Genomic DNA, 20,549 nt, shown 5'->3' on the forward strand with positions numbered 1-20,549 from the left:
CTTTTCAAAGGCAGGTTCTGAACAGTCATTCCATGAGGAGAGGAGAGGAAGGCTTGGGCTATGTGAAGAGAAGGGAAGAGGGCATCGATGAAGTAACACAACTAAACAAACATGAAGGGCATCGGATTTGAAAAGATTTACTTTTCATAGTAAAGAAAAGCACAAAGAATTAAATATGCATGAACAGCAGGTAACAGCTCTGAGGAGGGAAAACAATGTTATATCTTATCTCAGTTGCCCTTGTTGGAGAGATTTGGGGTGACAGGACTGTCTGAAAGAGGACCTAATGGAATTCTCTGGCTGGCAGATACTGTTGAGAACACGAAGCTGGTGAAATATATATTTAAGTAGTAAGAACCGAGACCAGGTCACGGGGCGGTCGCATAATTCTTAGGGGTGCCTGCCTCAATGCTTACTGACCCCAGCATAAGGCTGTTGCTCACCTCTCCTGCTGCAAGGAAGACCAAGTGGGGTCGATGCCAATGCCAGCACAGGGGTCTCAGTGAGCATCAGAGGGATGCTTTCTATGGCAGGGCGATGTTATCTGGTTGATTGAGATGCATTCCCGGAACCATGCAGCTGCTTAAAATAACACATTGCTGCTGCTATTAAGATATATGTAACCAGCCTGGTATGTGTAACCCCGCCATCTACACATTATTTCTTTGATCTTTGCTTTATGGCTTCCATGCTCCTAGACAACTAGGCTTCCCCTAGTCCTCTTGTCCCATGAGAACAATGTTGCTTTCGTTATCTCATGGGGCAGGATGTCAGGTGGCTTTCACTTGCTATCTGCTGGTGACCTTGGGGCGCTTTAGCTCCAAAGGCTGTTTTTCACAGATTCCTGGGAAAACGGGATGGGGGCTAGCTCAGTGGGATAAAGGGGACTGTGAATGCCAGCTTCGTCAGAACTGGCTTTAATGGTGTGGTGCTGCGATACCTGCTCAATAAACACCACTGATCAACACTTCAGAGTTCACTTATTGGCTTAAGCGTCTGAGACCTAACATTAAGCCAGTTCTCTCTGACCCCCACACCCACTTCCATTCCTATCATTATGGCTGAAGCTATGGGAAGGAAGGATACCAACCATGGGAGCAATGGGAACAATGGAGCCCAAGGTATGGACAGTGGGACTGTTGAGGATGACTTTGAGGGCATTGGAGAGGGGACTCCAGGAGGTACCCATGACAATATGGACCTACACAGAGTGGAAGAAACACCCTCAAGTTCTTTCTGCTGGGAGTGAATTGGGCGCACTCCATCCCACTGGGTCTCATGGCTAGGGGTTATACCAAGGCCCCGAGTGGAGTGAAGGGGGACAGCTTCTGGAAATCAAGTGGCAGGACCCCCTGAACATGGGGAAGAGCCAGGTGCATGAGACTGCTTTCCTGTAATGGTGTCACGAAGAGCTGAGACAGGACCTCCATCTTTTACAACAGCAGCTGATGGCTCTATGCTGGGCTCCTGGTCAACCCCCAGGGAATGCCCCAGTGGTGGCCCAACCACCGATGGTGGATGCACAGCAACCAGTAGCACCTGTAGCTGGGATTGGTGCACAGGCCCCACAAGCCCCCAAAGCTCCTGCTGGGCAAGTGGGGCAGCAATGGAAGAGGAAGGAGCTGAAAGCTACTATCAACGGGGACCCTGAGAAACTCTCCTATTTCGTTGTCCAAGTGTGTTCCTACATGAGAATGAGGGATAAATTTGAAACTGATGTGGAAAGGGTGTGAGGTCAGGACATTACAGAAAAGTGAGGCCGCTACCTGGCTCGTGGGGCTATTCAAGGATAATGGGCTAGAGCTGGAAGATTTTGACCGCTTCATGCTATTGTTACAGTGGCTATTCGAGGATCTGTTCCTGGAATACAAGGCCCGGGCGCAATTACAACATCTCTGCCAAGGTATGTGGTCAGTGGCAGATTATGCGGGCGAGTTCTGGCAGCTAGCCTGCAGGATATGTAACTGGCCCAAATGAATCTTCATCCATATGTTCAAGGATGGCCTCAATCCCTATGTGCTGCAGTGGGCATTGGTTGCTGGAGACCCCAATACCCTGATGAGTGGATCTGCCTGGCTGGGTGATGCAGAAGGGTGATTGAAAGAGGTACAGCGCTCCTGGCAATGAGCAACTGGACCCCCACGAAGTGCGGTCTCGCAGTCAGGGCCCAAGAAAGGCAACCACAGCTGGGCCTCAAAAGAATGAGACGAGATGGTGTTCGAGCAGCAGTGCCACATGGCTGTGCCTTCGGTGCAGAGAGAATGGCCATCTGATTGTGACATGCCCGAGGAAGCCAACAGGGCCAGGACTGGCTCCACTATCGTGTGCCTCCACCCACAAACCCACCCCAAGGAAGAAAGGACTGAAGCGCAACCCCATAGTCAGAGAAGGGATGATGGTGGGGACCCTCAACTCAACGGATGACACTTCCACCGGGGAAACATCTGAGAGCGAGAACAGAGGCAAGCTGGTGGGAAATGGCAGCGACCTGGCCTAGACATCACCAACGGCCCGGTCGAGAAATTGGGTGCTACCAAACAGGTAAGTGTTGTCTTTAGTCTTGCCATTGACTCTAATAAACAAGCAGAAGGGGAATAAGATGTCTGTGTGGGGCCTAATTGACTCTGGGTGCTCAAAATGCCTAATGGACCCCACTGTGGCCAAGGGACTGGGACTTAAGTTGTTCTGGCTCAAACACCCCCTCCAATTTGAACAGATGGACAGGCGTATGATGGGGGGGCCAATGGCCTATCAAACCATGCCAGTATTGGTTGGGTGTGGGGCTCACTGAGAGAAGTTGCAGTTCATAATTGTGGCTGTAGGAAAATATCCTGTCCTGGGGATGACCTGGTTGGCTAAACATGACCCCGAAATTCAGTGGAGGAGCAGACTAGTGTGGTTTGGGTCCCCTCCCTGCGAGACCCATATGTGGTCCCAGCAAACCAGAATACATCCGGAGCTATGGAGGGAGGGACCCTATGGAGCTATGGAGAAGTTGATGATCCTCACAGAATATCAGGACTTGGGGAGAGTGTTCGAGGAGAGTACGTCCAATGTCCTCCCCCCACATACTGCAAAACAGGTTGCAAAATCAAACTAATCCCAGGGGCAAAACTGCCGAAGGAGCAACTGTATGCTATGAGTCCCCAGGAGTTGGAGGCACTCTGGGAGTTCCTGGATAAAAACCTAGAGAGGAGGTTCATCTGACCTGTCTTAGTCTATTCTGAAGTTCATGTAGCAGCACTAACCCTTCATAATGAGTGCAAGCTAGACACCTTCCACATGGAGGGTGCTTTTCCTGCATGGAAGCCCCCGATTTAAATGGGAGCATCCACATGATACTGTGCCCATTCTGAGTTTGACTCTGGGGCCTCCTGGAATTTTCCCCTTTAAACCATATCAAAGGAAAACTTCCTTTAATCTAGTTCAAAGGGTTACCAGGCTATCTTGATCACTGTCGTATTTGTGTCTTTGCACACATGCAAAGGCATGATGGGACATGCAGTTGACATTCCTGCCTGCCCCATGCAGCTTGCTGTTGCTGTGACAAAGCATGTTTTCATGCTCCCAAGTAGAAACAACCTAGTCTTGATGTGTGTCTTGTGTTAATGACATTGACTGCATTATTCATGGTACTAGTACAGATGCACGACACTGTGTTGTACTAGACAGTCTCAGTATATTTGTTTGAATTAATCCACAGCTGCTAGTGTTATCCAGCGGGTAAATTTGCTGTAACTTATCAGCCTGAGAGAATTTACCTTGGCTTTGGGGACATTTATACCAGACTTTGGGAAAGTGATTCTGTGACCATGTGAAGCTCTTTAAATTGAAGTCCTCAAATTTGATTTGGGGGGTGGGGGAGAGACTCTTAGGGAAAGGCCACACTCAAAAGAAGTCCTGCCTCGGGGCAGAAGGCCACAGAACTGGTTCACGGGTGGCTCATTCAGAGACTTCCTGTTGTGGCACCCAGGGATAAGCTGTAATAACAGCGAGATTGATTTTCTGAGCCTTTGGGCTTTGGGGCATGCTGGGGAGAGCAGGGGTTGTCACAGTGCATTTTTTCAAAGAAGAGTTAGTAAGAGGAAAATTGCTAAGAGCCATATTAGCAGACCCTTATTAGTTGGGAATTTCATTAGAAATTAGTATCATTAAGAAAAGGGTTGCAGATAATTTGTGGCTAACATAATTTTCCTGAAAATGATATAAATAGTGGAGGCTAAAGCGCAAAGCCAATGCTGCAAAGAGTGTGGATCTCTGTCCAGCTGTAAAAGGTAAATTGCACACACAAACAGCCCCAGTTCAGATCAGTACAGCAGAAGAGGTGAGAGGAAATTCGACCCTGCTCAATTTTGCTAATTGAAACCAGTGTTCTCTAAATTGTTGTTAATGTTGTGAAAAGATGAGTCCTTTCATAAGTGTAATGTACCTTTTATTGATGGGCATTGTCAGGAAGTTCTCCTAAGCCAAGGTTACCAAAACTCCAGCCTTGTCCCAAAGTTGGGAACAAAGCGGCCAACCAACCCTGTAAGGTAGTAGTAGTGTGATACCTGAGGAGTCAATTGTCTTTATACTGACGCCACAAAAGAGAAAGGAAATACTGATGACAAAATTATTAAGTAGAGTGCAAGAATCTAGGCAGAATACACTTAACCAGAAAAACAAAAACAAATAACCTCACTAGCAAATGTATAACAGGTTGCAGTCATTATAAAGGAACTTGTTTTCCTTTTTCCCGTTCACATGTGTCCTGTGCAGGCAGCAATTGGAGCCCATGGAAACAGTCCAGGTTGCTTTCACACCTTCACACAGAGACACTTCTCTCTCTTTTTAAAAATTTCCTGCAACACATGTGTAGCTGCACAGGAAAACAGAACCTGCAGGCATGCTGATCGGGCTACACCTGAATAGCTGCACATGTGTAACATGCAATTTTGAAAGAAAGAAAGAAAGAAAGAAGAAAGAAAGGAAGAAAGAAAGAAAGAAAGAAAGAAAGAAAGAAAGAAAGAAAGAAAGAAAGAAAGAAAGAAAGAAAGAAAGAAAGAAAGAAAGAAAGAAAGAAAGACCTCCCTGCAATGGCAGGACAATAATCAATGTGTTGTTATAGATCGGTCATACATGCTGCCATGAGGAGGAAATGTGCTTGGGGGATTCTGTACCCTGCAGGGCCCTCAGAGAGAATCTGCCCACAACCTGCTGGGCGACCTGTGCACAATGGCAGGCAGGCGGATTTTCCCTGATGGTGGACAGCAGAACTTACAGTGAACAGGTGGAAGGGAGGGAAACAAAGCGCCTCCTGCCTGGCCGTTAGCACGGGAGTGGCTCCTACCTGGGATTTTTTTAAACGATCACTGGTTTAGCGATTTTCGAAAATCCTGGCTTGAGGGAAATAAAATGAGCCAAACTCATTTTGGGGATTGGACCTGTGTGAAGTCCCCCCCACAAAAAACCCCCAGTTTGTATTGATTGTGGTGGTTTTTCCAGGCTGTGTGGCCATGGTCTGGTGGATCTTGTTCCTAACATTTCGCCTGCATCTGTGGCTGGCATCTTCAGAGGTGTATCACAGAGGGAAGTCTGTTACACACTGTGTCCAGAGAGAAGGGAAAGTTTGGGGTATATATTGTCCATGTCCCAGGGTGGGAAACCAATCAGTAAGTGTTTGGGTGGAACTTGTTATGCAAAGATGTGGTTGATAGTATTGTATTGCGGGTGGGGCTTATCAGTCCAGGGAGTGATTCACATTTTTATGCCCCACAGCAGCAGCAGTGTTGGTGAATGCAAATCCTGTGTTTGGGTGGAGTCCATTGTTCATGAACTTAGCGTGCCTTTTCGGTTTGCTTGTATTGAACGCTATACCTGTTATATTTGCCCTTTGCAGAATCTACCGTTGTCTAGCACTCAGCAAAGACAAACAAATGGCAAGGCTTTCTCAATAGTTCTCATCTGCGCTTCATGGTTGGCTTCATGCCCTGACCCTTTAGCCCAGAAAAGTCCTGGGGTGTCTAGATCCATGTTGTAAAGTTCCACAGAGCATCCTGAATGCAGGTAAAACCCCATTTTATCAGAAATTCCCAAGTGCCAATCCCAGTGTCAATCATACCAGTTCCAATCATACCAGCTACTCAATCTTACTGATGGCATTGTCTTAAGAATAGAATAGAATAGAATAGAATCTTTATTGGCCAAGTGTGATTGGACACACAAGGAATTTGTCTCCGGTGCATATGCTCTCAGTGTACATAAAAGAAAATACATTTGTCAAGAATCATAAGGTACAGCACTTAATGATTGTCATATAGGTCTAGTAAGCAATCAGGAAACAATCAATAGTAATAAAAACATAAAATGTAAAATCATAAAATAAAATGAAATGTCAGCACAGGCTATAGTCATACAGTCATAGTAATTGGGAGGAGATGGGTAGCTGGCAATACAGGAATGATGAAAAAAGTAGTGCAGTAATGAGTATATAATAAATATATATAATAAATAGTTTGACATTATCGAGGGAATTATTTACCGTTTAACAGAGTGATGGTGCATCTGGGAAAAAAACTGTTCTTAATAGTCTAGTTGTCTTGAGGTGTTGTGCGAGTGCTCTGTAGCGACGTTTAGAGGGTAAGAGTTGAAACAGTTTATGTCCAGGATGCGAGGGGTCAGTAAATATTTTCACAGCCCTTTTTTTGACCCGTGCAGTATACAGGTCCTCAATGGAAGGCAGGTTAGCAGCAATTGTTTTTTCTGCAGTTCTGATTATTCAGATGCCCCTCCCTGTGACTAGGCAGAATCAGGCATGTTTCCTCAGGCCAAATGGCCCATCTCCCTCCATACCAGAATGACCAAATGATTTACATTATATCACTGGGCACAAAGTCAATGAAGGGGAGTGAGAGGCCAGCCGAGACATGTTTTTCACACCTGCAGGCTTATCACATCTGACAATTAAGCATATAGTTAGGCAAGGTCACCCCTTTGCTGCTGTTAGCCTTTTGTTATTTCACAGAAGAAAGGAAACAACACGACTTCACAAAATCTTCCCAGCCACACATAAAGGCAATAGCATATAATATAATCACAATCATAGGGGGAACTGAAAACAAGACACAAAGTCTCTTAGGAAAAAAGAGGCTTTGTGACAGGCATCACGTCACAGCTGCTTTGGCCCTATGGTATAGGCCAGTGGTTCTCAACCTTCCTAATGCCGCAACCCTTTAATACAGTTCCTCATGTTGCGGTGACCCCCAACCCTAACATTTATCCATTTTGCACATGGAGAACACTGATGCAGAGAGTCTTAGGCGACCCCTGGGAAAGGATCGTTCGACCCCCAAAGGGGTCCCATTTGAGAACAACTGCTATAAGCTATGGAAAGTCCCAGTTGTCTATCTGTGCCATTTTCTAGTTTAACATTAAGAATCATTTCATACTTCTAGCTTCCCATAATGAGTCCCATAATAAAAAGTGTGGAGGAGAGCTACATACCCTTGAGGTCTTAGGGATGGGGCAGCCTTAAGGACAATTCACACTTTATAAATTCCTTGTGTCCCCCTACATGTCTGACCTGCCTGCCCATGGGGGGGAGGGACTCAAGATTTTGCACCAGGCTCCATTTTCCCTAGCTACGCCTCTGTGACCCACTCCTTTGATCAGACGTGTTCTGGGAGTTCCATGCATGGAGTTTAATTCTCAGGTGCACATATTCCCAATTCCAATCAGGACCACAGTGCATGGGTGAGAGGGCTAACCAAAATGGCCCATCAGCACACAGGGTAAATAATAACTCCTCAGGTCTGGGAGAACAGGCTTAATCCTGCATTCTCTGCATGCTGCAGTTCTGATCTGAATTGGGCCCACAGATCCCTGAGCACAGAATTCCCAGGCCATGTCTGATCAAAAAGACCAGGGCTGACACTTGGAGGACACAAAGAATCTGTATATTGACTTTGACGTGATCTGCAGCTACAAGTCTCCAAATGCTTGAGAGCAAACCATCTGCCCATCCCATTATACTTTTTGTCATCGGAAACACCTGTGGGATCAGCTTCTGTGTAAACTATGAAGGTGTAGTTCTGAGGTATTTTAAGTGATGTTTATCGGTTAACTGGAATCTCAGTTTACATTTAAGAATTAGTAAAGGGGAAATTGCCTTATAAATGTTTTCACTGTCAGAAACTTTGGGAAACAAATCCTGGTATTCTCAGAGGTGCTTCTTGTATTTTCCTCTTCCCACCCTGTTATAGCTGAAGAATCTTGCACCCTGCTGGGAAGAGAAAAAGATGTGGCATGGCTTTGCCAAATTGCTCAAAATATATTGTGTGATGTGGACTCAAACATTTGCTGTCTCCTCTCAGAGAGCTTAAGACACAAAGTTATCGTGTTTTCAGATTTTTCAACATACCAGCGAGAACTGCAAACCTCCTCTTTTATATATAAATCAAAATGAATCAAGCTTTTCAGGAGTCTAATAAAACTTTCCCCAGGGCTCCACTGAAGCGTCTTCTGGGTTGTGCACAGCCTGCATATAAGCAAGGCCATCATTGAAAGGAGTGTTGTTGCTGATGGCTATATTCCTATTCTCCAGCTATGCCTATTTAAATAGGTACACAATATGTTTTCCAGTTGCTAATGGAGGCCTAATGAATATCCGATCCTTTAAATGGATCCATTTGATTGACACAATGAGATATTTCTTGACTTTGATACTTGATGTTGCAATTTTTTTCCTGTATATAATCATCTAAGACATTCTGAATATTATGGTCTGTTATAGCTAAGTGCTCATAATGCAATTAAAAGTACAGCTCCTGAAGTAAAAACTGGAGGTTAAAAAGTATGGAATGTATATCTTATGATTGTTTTTGCCACTTACTTAACAAGGCTTATTGACTAGGTTTGCCAGCTCTGGGTTGGGAAATACCTGGAGATTTTAGAATTGGAGGCTGAGGAGAATGGGGTTCAGTGAAGGGAGGGACAAGAAGAAGAAGAAGAAGAAGAAGAAGAAGAAGAAGAAGAAGAAGTAGTAGTAGTAGTAGTAGTAGTAGTAGTAGTAGTAGTAGTAGTAGTAGTAGTAGTAGTCTGGTTTGTTTGACTCAATGAAGTAGGCACTTGTAATGAACCCCTTCTCAAGTGTCAATTTCTGAAGTCAACCAGGCGTAATTTTTGATGGAAATTCTCAAATTTCATCTTGGCAAATGGTTTTGTCAGTATGTCAGCTGTCGTTTTCTTGTGTAAAGAGTCTACTTCTTCTTTTAATGCCATCATCCATTTTTCTTTTTTATGTGGTGGCAACTTCATCATTTTATCCCAGCTTTTAGGTTCATTATGGCTTTGCACATTCATGTGGTAGGTGTATTTCTTTCGTGCCACACCCTTTGTGCTTCTTTCTGACCAACTTACAGTTACTACAGTCTCTCTTTTTGTTGGTTTGGCTTGGTCTTCTTACCCTTCTAATTGGGAAGTCTCTTGTTGAAACACAGTATAGGCAGGCATTGCTGTTATACACTCTGTAAATGTGACTTCAGTATCATATCTGCTTTCTTTTGTGAAATTATCTTGTTTTGGAGCACACAGAATGCTTCTTACAGCTACATAGGCATTGTTGCTTATCTGGACATCATAGATCTTAGGATCCATGACTCTGTAGGCCCTTTCCGCACAGGCCAAATACGGTGCCCTGGGGACTGCAAAAACGCCGTCCCCAGGGAGCCGTTCGCACAGGGGGTGCTGCTGCTTCGCAGCCGCGCCGCCCGAGCAGCACGAAGCCACCGTTTTCCTACCTCACTTCCCCAGTGAGGTTTATGGAAAACGGCTTGGAGCCACTGCCGTGCGAACGACAGCGGCTCCAATGCGCCTTCCCTCCCCCTGTGTCCGGTCCACCTACGCTTTCAGCTCTAAGCGGCCCTCCGCGCTGTCGCTTGGAGGCCTGGGGACACGCCCCGTCCTGCCCTGCGCACTCCGGAGCCGGTCACAAGAGGGCAGGGGGCGTGTCCCCTGGCCTCAGTGACATGCCGGAGGGCCTAGAGCAGCTGGTAGGTCGACTGGCTGACTCCACGGGCGCAAGAAGGCCCAGCCACGTAGATCCCGGGAGGTTCTGGGACCGTTCATGCGAACGGTCCCAGAGGGGTTGGGTTGGCGTCATATACGCCGACCCAACCCTTACCGTGGCCGTGCGGAAACGGCCTGTAGCCTCTTGAATTTGGATTGTAGCCAACTAATATTCCAGCTTCAGATCTTGGATCTAGTTTACTTCTTCTCTCTTTGGGAATTTGTATACACATTTTTGCTCCAAATGGCTTTAAATGTTTTAAACTGGGTTTCTCATGCCGTATTTCAAAAGGAGTCATTCCAATAGGTTTGTATGATGTTCTGTTGTATAGATATATAACTGTATTGACAGCTTCTGCCCAACTTTGAGCTGTCAGGTAGTCTCGCTTGCTTTAATAAACAACATGCAGTCTCAAGTATTGTACAATTAAAGTGTTCTGTTGGACAATTTTGTGGAGTTGAGTCACTGATCTTGCATGTTGCGTACCTTCTTGTTCGAAATAATTCTGGAATTCACTAGCACTGTATTTAGTCCCATTTTCTAAGAATGAAATTTCTGGTGCTCTTCCATGCTTGCTTTTAACAGCTGCTACAGAAGCTTTGAACTTATTCAATATTTGATCATTTGGTTTGAGAAAATACACATGGGCAAATCTGTATGCTGCATCAATAAAAGTAATCACCTATTTGTTTCCACCAACAGAAGGTGCTAGAGGTTCAATTAGGTCTGAATGTACTGTTGTTGGTACTTCCTTTTCTCCTGCTCCTTGATGCCCTGAATAATGAGGAGCAGTACATTTGGCCTTAGTGAATATTTCACATCGTTCAGTACTTTTGTTGCATTCAACTAGTTTTAAATCCCAGTCTTTTGTAAATGTTCTCACCGAGTCCATACTCGGTGGCCTAATTTTACATGCCAACCATAAATACAACATACTCGGTGGCCTAATTTTACATGCCAACCATAAACACAACTGGAGTGAGAGCAGTCTTCTTCTTTTATATGATAAATGGCTCTCTCAACTCCATATCAAGTTTTGGATTATAAATGCAACAAATTTCTCCATCCATTGTAATCTCATTTCCACCATTTAGCAAACTAGGCACTGAGATTAAATTTTCACTAGCATCAGGTGCATACAATGAAGGTCATGCTGTCCTGACTAGTAGAACTCAAAACATCAATTCTCAAAATATTTTTTCCGTATTTTTTCTTCATTTTTCTTCAAAATATTTTTTCTTCATTTTCTTTCAATTCAATAAAATATTTTTCTTTTACTTTACTTTTACAGTTTTCTGTAATTATGATTGCACATCTTTTCTTTGTTTGTCCCTTTTCTTTAATTTTCTCTTCTTCTTTGTCTTAGCAGCTAAAGTTTTATTAACATCACCTCTTCATTACTTGGTTCTTCCCCTCTGCCTCTCGCAGCTGATTTTCTTTCACAACAATATTTAGCCAGTCCCCTTTTTTCACAGTTAAAGCAAATTACTTCACTGGCACAATCTAGTCTAAGCACAGATAAGCCTTTCATTGCATTTGATGCTTTGCTTCTTGCATCTTTATCTTCTAGATAATTCAGAACATAATTCAGGTCCAATGACTCCTTGGCCTAAAGCACAGACATCTGATTTTCAAAACTTTCAGGCAAGAACCGCAGGATTACAGAAATCACATCTACATCCTCCAAAACTTGTCCTGTTGCCCTGATTTGCATGACCATATCAACCCACCATTTTAAATGCTCATTCAAATTGCCCCCTTCTTTCATTCTTCTTTTGTAGAACTTCTTTTTTAGAAGTCTTATTTTCTGAACTGATTTTCTTCAGTATTTTTCTTCCAAGCCTTTCGAAAGATCATGGGCAGATTTGTAGCTCATTAATAAGGGCACTCTTCTCTTTGTGGTGAGAACCACAAAGGATTGCGAAGAGCTCCAAGCGAACCTTTATAAATTAGGTGAGTGGGCTGAGAAATGGCAAATGCAGTGCAATGTAGCAAAATGTACAGTGATGCATAGGGGCAAAAAATCCAAACTTCACGCTACAGGGGTCAGTGCTATCAGTCACAGACCAGGAAAGGGATTTGGGCATTTTAGTGCTCAGTCTGGGTATTTGTGCAGTCTATCAGTGCCTGTGTGTTTGCCTCTCCTCTTTTGCTGGAAGAAGAAAGGAGAGATCTTTCCAGAAGGTCATGTGATTCTAGGCATGGGCAGTGGTGGGATTCAAATAATTTAACAACTGTTTGTTTACAAGCATCATTTTAACAACCAGTTCTGCCGAAGTGGTGCAAACCTGCTGAATCCCTACCACTGGGCATGGGTCTTCAGCAGTTAGTTCTTTCTCCACTGAATGAAGCAGGCACTGTAAAATCCTAACAAAAGTTGATGGTGGATTATGTGTCTGCCTCTTCTCTAATACCTCAAATAAAACTTCCAGGCCCACATCCTGAGAGATACTGGTATATAAAGAAACCACATCCATTGTTGCAAATAATATGCTCTCATTTTCTAATACTATTTTATTAATGTGGTTTAAAAAATCCATTAAACAATTGAATGAAAAAATAAAAATACCTGTGAGAGTGAGTTAACTAAACTCAGCCATCTAGATGAAGAGACAGAGAAATAATTTAAAGAACTGAAGGAGACCGAGTTTAAAAATTTTCAGAGGAACAAAAAAGATTATGAAAAGAACAGAGTGTATAATTGGACACCATTTTACAAAAGGGATTCTAAGAAGTCTGTATCATTTGATAACACTCTCAATACAGACTTAGATTTTGACAGAATTATGGCATCAAAAGATTTGGGCTCCACCTCCTCCACACGTTCCACGCAACATAAAGAAAATCATTCCATTTTGAAGAAAGATGACAGTTTTTTAGGGGCAGTCAGTATTTCCAGAATGATTCCATATGTGAAAACTGCCAAGAAGGCCAAAAGAATCAAGCGGGACATGCTCCCCCTTCTCCTGTCCTGGTGAATATCAGCAATCACACATCCAAGGCCATTTGTATCCTATATCCAAGCCAGAATCCAAATTGAAATGGGTCCATCTCCTCCAAAGCTAACTGAAGCTGTGTGACAACCACTCACTCAAGAAGCATGCTCAAGACAGACTACTGGCCTCTGAACAGTGTTTATGTCATGTGCTTGCTGCTTTCAAATTGGTTGGAAGTGCACCCTCCTGCAGAGATGACTTTATTATTTTCTGGTCCTGATTAATACTATCAGTCCTCAAGAGCAGGGGCTGAGCTAGAAGTAGTGAGTCTCAAGCTGCTTCTCTACTTCATTGGGCCTCATAGACTGAAAGACATCCATGCAACGAGGACCAGACGGTGTTGAACTAGCATCTTGTAACTGAACTGAACTATATATATATTAAAATTTATTTTATGGCCACGTACAAGTCTGGTTTGTTTGTTTTACAGTTTACTATTATGATTTGATTCCATTGGGGTTTTCTTCTGTTATATTAGCTTATTTAGTTTTGTAGAGTTCTCTGTTGAAAAGCTGTGATTGTATTATTTTATTATGGCCTTGTTTTTCACCTGCTGCCTGGTTCAAGTTGTTTAATGATCTTTTTGCATGGTTGTTTTAATTATTAATTGCCTTTACAATTTTATGCTGTTTCGCTATTATCAGAGCTGCCTCCCGCAGCGTTTTCTTTGAGAGACAGCAAAGAAATATACTTTGTTTGTTTTCCTGTTATTAGTAGGGGTGCAGCTTGGAAAGTTTCTGTCAACACTGAACATAATTTTAAATGTTGTCCTATATGCTGTATACTAGTGTGTCTGTTTTAAATTGCATGAATTTTACTGATTGTTAGCCATCCTGAACTCGACCTTGGTTGGGGAAGGGCAAGGCAGAAGTAAAATAAATAAATATTTTCTTTTTTAAAGGGTATGTCTGTTTTTCACTAGCCAATCTTGGAGGGTATGCTTGCTTACATGACTGAAGGTGCTCAAATGAATGAGGAGCTTTAAAAAAAACAGGTAGGACCCAGGCAGATAATAACTAATGACCATTCTTCTTTCTGTCGGCCCAGATCAGTGTGGAATGACAGATTCAACAGTCCTCAGAAAAGATTGCATGAATAATTGAGGCTCCAGAACAGCAGCATACGGGGGGGGGGGCATTCTCCCCAGGCACCATTCAACTGGGTCACATGGGTGGTACATTTTCACCACCCGCCTCCTCTCTCACCCTCCCCTAGGCCAAGACAAGCAATGCCATCCTAACTGTCCTAGTTGCTGGTGCTTTCGGCACCTAGCAGTCGGTGCTGCGAGCAGGATGCAATGGGTAGTGCTGAGTGCCCTCTGCCTCAAGGCACTGCTAATGCCACTGCCCGCTCGACACCCAAGAGCCATGCTCCAGGGCTCCGACCGACAGATCCCACAGCCCCCGCCAGTCCCCCCACCAAGCAGAGGTGCAGGAAGAGCCAGTGGGGTGCACACCCAAAGTGACCAGGTAAGAGGGGGCCCTTGTTGAGGTGGATGGCAACTTCATTGGGGCGTAGCTTCAGAAAATGGCACCCAGGGAATGCAATTTCAATGCTTGCCCTGGGTGCCATTTTCTTTAGTTATGCCTCTGCTCCAGAAGCAAACTGACAGGTGCTCAGTGCTACCTTTTGATAGGTCAGGAGCCTAAGACTTTGAATTGACCCTCGGAGAGAGTAGTGTTTAAGATCAGATGAGACAATTTGACCATTCATCCTCAAAGCATATTGATATTTAAATTCTCGTGAATACTTATCAATTGATGTTCAGGAGTGAAGCTGTTGCAACGCTCAGGAGTGAAGGTTTTCTACTGACCCAGCAGCTGGGATTGAACTGAGATGATTCTCGTCATTTCTTCTCTGAGAACATTTATATTTGCAATGTTGCTCATCCCGAAAATCCAAATTCCTCCCAATAAGAATGCATTTATGTCTTTATTTGGAGCATATGTCTTCATATTAACATTTGCAAAAGCAGAGGAGGGTGTAACTCCTAAATGGCTGCAGAAGGAAAGATAATCCTCAATTATTTAAACTAGACCATTTGGGGGAATCATAAAGTATGAATTACTGGTGTTTTGATATGTTCTTATGAATACTGACAAGCGAAGGAGATACCCCCAGAATGGGTTATTTTTGGACCTTTACTTCCATGAGCAAAGTTTTCTATTGTTCCTTCCCAATTGTGAGATAGTCCTGAGAAACTTTAACTGGGTAACTGATCATGGAGTCACTTCAAAAAACATCTCACAAGATATGGAATCATGTACAAAAATCAACATGGGGATGTAGTTTGCTAGCTGAAACCTGTCCCACAAATCTGTCCCATGAGAAATGTCTTCTTGAAGATTCACATTCCCATTTCTTCCCTACCACACTGCCATTGATGGACCTGTTGAACATTTGAAGGGCATACCCACAACTGCTTTCTCATTCCTTTATAATACTTGCTTTATAGTACTTATAGAACATTATGAATGGAGTCTGCATGAAATTATTTTATATTCTTGCACAGCTTCTGCATTGTAAGGTCTTCTGAAATTAAGTGTGTGTGTGTATAGCAAAATACCATCAGTAGTAAGGTGGAAAACAGGTATTTTTCATTATTAGTTATGCATGTGTTTCTAAAACAATAAATCAAGGGAGTTTTAACTCCATACTCACAGCAGTATAATTACTATGCATTTTTACTGTTGATAAAAATCAGAGCCCCTGTAGCTAATGCTACTAGTAATTGGCTGTTTGCATAACACTATTCTCTGGCCATTAGTGATATGTAAGCAGTTTGGGGCATCTTGCTCTTCATTTTTTCCCTCCCTCCTTGTGACTTGGATTAAAGAAAGAAGGCTATTGTAAAAGACAATTGTTCTGCCAAGGTTTTCAGAATGTCTTCGTAGTAATTGATATCCATACCTATACAAATACATTTCCATTTCTGAATGCCCTAATTCCCTTCTCTCCAGTGTACCCAGTTCCATGTGCTCTTGTGAGTCACAAATTCCTCCATTCCCCAAAGCAGGAACAGAATAACAGAGGAAAATGAGCCAAAATGTAAAGCACAACTTGATGTGGCTAATTACTTGACAGTGGGCATAAAAAGGGGATTAACTGCTGCCTCAAGGGATTGTCATTGAATCCTAATCTTATCTTTCCCTCTCCCTTTGCCTTCCCCAGCCATTTGAAGCAATGAACTAGTTATAAATAGCTAATTAGTTAATTATATGCTGGCCTACATGCAGCATCTTGTAACATGTAATTCCCTAGACCCCTGCAGTAGGGAGTCTCAGCTGAGGATGGAGGAGCAGGTGGGATTGTTTGGGGGAGGGATTAAGGAGGTAAAGGATGCTCAGAAAGATTTGCAGCGTTTAAGTGACCCCAGAACACAGGACATATGATTAATTTTGCAAAGCATGGAGCTTGTTCTGGTATCTGCTGGTTCAGGCACCTAAGGGATCAATGGGAGAAAAATACTCAAAGCTTCCTGGTCTGATTATTTTTAGAAAAATGCATTTTGAACATTTTTAAAGCAGGCAGATTCCAAAGAAAATAATGTGTATAAAAATAGGTTTTTGACAAATTCTCAAATTTTCAGCTAAAACATTTGTTTCATCAGGAGTTACTTCAGAGATATCCTATTCCAAAATATGGTTACCTAAAAGTCCTCTGAATAGGAGCTTTCTTAGAACTTCATCAGTGTGAAATAGTCCAAGTTTAGCGACACCTTAAAATCTATTGTGGCACGTACTTAAATAGATTGGAACCCATTTCATCGAATCAGATGCATGAAGTTGACTTTCAGTTAGTAAATTTACATTCATGGTTAGAGATGAGAAGAAAGGCAAATAGTGCAGCTGTGATATTTCTGTATAAAACATAAATGTACTACAGATAAGGCCATGTTATCACATCTACCCCTCTAAAACAGGATCAGTGAACTTTTAAGAGAGTAATTTTGTTAATTCAATTTTTGTGCTAATTAGCAGGGAAGGGGTTGTACCTTTGTAATCTTGACATTTTAAAATCCAGTACATTTAGCATATATTAGAAGAGGCGAGATTGGGTCCCTTGAATTCCCCGAACCTGATTTTTAGAGAGTATTTATCTTAGGAGAAATATACATAATATATAAGGATTAGAAAAACTAGCACACAGGTAAATTTGGGCTGGATTAACCATTAGGCCAAATATGCTTTTGAACTTCAGACTTAATCCTAGTTCAAAGTTACAAATCGGTAAAAGGCTTCTCTTCTACATTTGCTTTTCCTCTAAGATTTTTTCCTCTAAGATCTTTTTTTTCCCCTTTCCCCACTGTTCCTATTTTTACTTTTCTTTTTTACTGCTTTTCGTCTCTTCTTCTTTGCCAATATCCTTGCTCCTGTGCCATGATCTTCCTGGCCCTGTTCCCTCTTGCAGGTATGCGGATCCTGGTGAATTTGCTGCTGGACACCTTGCCCATGCTGGGGAATGTTCTGCTTCTCTGCTTTTTTGTCTTCTTCATCTTTGGCATCATTGGAGTACAGTTGTGGGCTGGACTGCTGAGAAACCGATGTTTCAGGGATGAGAACTTAACAATGTGAGTGAACAGCAAATGACTATACCCACTCTTCTAGCTGTGAAGCCTTCTCTCTCCTCTTCAGTCTTTCTTAGACTGCTTCCACAAAGGAGCAGGAGAAGGTCATCCCCTGCCCCTGGCTCCATAAAAGGAACAGTAGGCCATATGGGAACAGGCAGGAATGGTGTCCATATTCTCTGTTTTTGGGCCACTCGCTGTTGACACCTGTTTCTGTCTTTCCTCTTTCCTTCAGTTTCATCAACACAGCATTGCCAACATGACAACAACTCCCCCCTCCACCATGGCCTAACAACCCACCCTTTCCCCCTTTCAGCTGTCCCGTGTAACAAGTCTGTTAAGGGCTGGGGGTGGAATCCCACTGTCCACGTGGGCAAAAATCCCTATGGAAAACCAGCAGCTCTTCTCTTTCCCAGCCAGTATTTGACAGGAACATTTTCCACTACCTGAATGCAGAGAAATGTTCCTTATTCTTTAATGCATTTTTTAAAAAAATCTTGACAATATAGGTAATACAGAAATGACCAGTTTTAATTTAAATGATAATCACTAGCAAAATGAGTGTTTAATTGGAATTAACTAGTGAATGTGTATTAATCATCCATTCTTTCCCCCACTATGTTCTCATTCCTCCATTTCAGTTGTTGCTTAGTAACCTCCCACATGCTTCCCCATGGTGTCGTCTGGTGTTAGAATGGGTGTCAGACAATGAGCTTTTGATAACTATCAGCAATAACGCAGTGGACATGGCCTCTGGTTGGTTGCCTTGGGTATCTTTCTATTGGTGCTGAGTGATGACTAGCCCTGGCACTTGAGCTCTGCCCAGTTGTATAATCCATATTCCCGCATTTCAAATGAAATTAGTACAGTATGTGCTAGAGACTACTTTATTCTACTTTAAAAGTTGCAATCATTTAAAATTATTCTTTCAGCTCTAATTTTTTATGTGAGTTCGCATGAATTGGATTCATTGAGTTTTCTTCCACAGTTTTAACTTTGAATTCAATATTATGGGAAGCTTTGCTGTCAGATGTTATAAAATAAGTATGTTAAACAGTTCCATATACTGGCACCCCACCAGATTACCCATTTGCTGTTTAAAATGCTTCTGCTGTTCAGTTCAGAATGATGTGAGAAGATGTCTTCTTTAGTAAGGGGTGGGTATAATTTTTTTTGGTAAAGTAAGTTTTTGCACTCTATCTAGCCTGTCCCCAAATCTTCCTTCTCGTCTTTATTAACTTCCTTCAACCCTTTCGTTAACTTCTGACTTTTCTTTCTCTCTTTTTAACAATAAGGAAATCAGGGTTTGCCCCAGGATTTTGAGGGTTCTTCCTCCTTGGAGGTCTTTAAGCAGAGATTGGATTAGTATTTGTCAGGGATGCTGTAGGACATCCTGCGTGGTGCACGGGGTTGGACTGGATGGTCTTTAGGGCTCTTCCAACTTTTTGATTCTATTTTTCTAATTTCCTGTCTAGCTCCTCTAACCACAGTTTGTTGCGATATCTGAATCAGCAAACATTGGCTCTTGCCCTTCCAACTAAAATCAGAAACCCACTTCAGAGCATGGGTTTCCTTTCTGGTCTGGAGGGCAGCTGTTAACCAAAGTATGCCAATTTGAATGTGATGGCATCCAGTGGTGAAGGCTAAATAAGAGGCAAGCCTCTAATGCATTTCCTATGAAATTGGATCTTGACAACTGAGCTTAATAAACTGTCTACTTCCCCTTGCTGTAATGGATTGCTCAAAAGCTATTGTGGCACTCCTGATCTCCACAGACATTAGTGCTAATGTTAACCATAATAATCTATTCTGTGTGTTTTCTGTTGTTGACAGACAAGGTAACATCACCCTTCCTCCCTACTATCAACCTGAGGAGGAGGATGAAAAGCCCTTCATCTGTTCACTGTCAGGAGATAATGGTATCATGGGGTGCCATGAGATTCCTCCACTGAAGGAGCGGGGACATCAATGCTGTTTGGACAAGGATGACTATTTCTACTACATCTCTGTGAGGCAGGAGTTCAACGTCAGCGGCATGTGTGTCAACTGGAACCAATATTACAACGAGTGCAGAACAGGCAATTCTAATCCACACAAAGGGGCTATAAATTTTGACAATATTGGCTATGCATGGATTGTTATATTTCAGGTAATCTGAGTTGGGATTTCTAGGACCCAGCGATATTTCTGTATACCAGGCATGTACAACTTCTTGTCAGTGCCGAATCCCTAGTCCTTTATTGGAAACGTTAGAGTGCTCTGTTATTCTCATGGTAATAGAATAGGCTTGGCCTTTGCAGTCAGTGCTAAGCCAGTAGAGAGGTAGAACTTTAGCATATTTTGTGTTACAACTCTTTCCACATGATTTTAAGTTCCTAAACCTCTGGTTACCCAGGAGGCCTATGGGACAGACCGAGCTAGGAACTCAGATTAATAGTACATGACTGCACCCATGATGATAACTTCCCTGTTTGAAACTGTCATAGTTAACAATGATATTTTATCACCTTGAGGTTTTGTATTCATCAGGAATTTCCCATTGGGGAACATCAGCCAACTACGTGATCACCCATATATATATCATCTACCACAGCTATCACTTAACACTAATATCTAAATGTCCCCAATTAGTTTTACTTAAACTGTATGAATTCTGACAGGCTTCATCCACACAATGAGGATTCTCTATTTTGCATTCATGAATGCTGCAAATACAGAGGCAGGTATATTGGCAACAGAGCTCCCACACAGAGTTTCTCTGCATAGTTTCCTCTTCAGCCTGCATTTTTCCTTTGTTTTTCCCCACTACATCACCAGAAGGCTTTTAAAAAATCACTAAATGGTATAGCACTGATTTTTTTCAAAAGCCCCCCCAACACCTTCCAATATTGGTGTGCAAAAAAGATTGGCTATGAGAGGTGACAGAAAGTAAATGGTGGTC

General features: G+C 42.8%; 1 protein-coding gene across 1 annotated transcript in view; it reads left to right on the forward strand.

Annotated features, from left to right (window-relative positions):
* Positions 1-20,549, forward strand: part of CACNA1I (calcium voltage-gated channel subunit alpha1 I) — a 208,423-nt gene that overhangs the window by 78,081 nt on the left and 109,793 nt on the right. The window contains exons 4-5 of the mRNA XM_048499231.1: positions 17,452-17,611; positions 19,442-19,757. Of these exons, the coding sequence (XP_048355188.1) occupies positions 17,452-17,611; positions 19,442-19,757 (476 nt within the window). The remainder of the gene's footprint in view (positions 1-17,451; positions 17,612-19,441; positions 19,758-20,549) is intronic.

This window comes from Sphaerodactylus townsendi, linkage group LG06 (genome assembly GCF_021028975.2).
Source record: "Sphaerodactylus townsendi isolate TG3544 linkage group LG06, MPM_Stown_v2.3, whole genome shotgun sequence".
Taxonomy (NCBI): domain Eukaryota; kingdom Metazoa; phylum Chordata; class Lepidosauria; order Squamata; family Sphaerodactylidae; genus Sphaerodactylus; species Sphaerodactylus townsendi.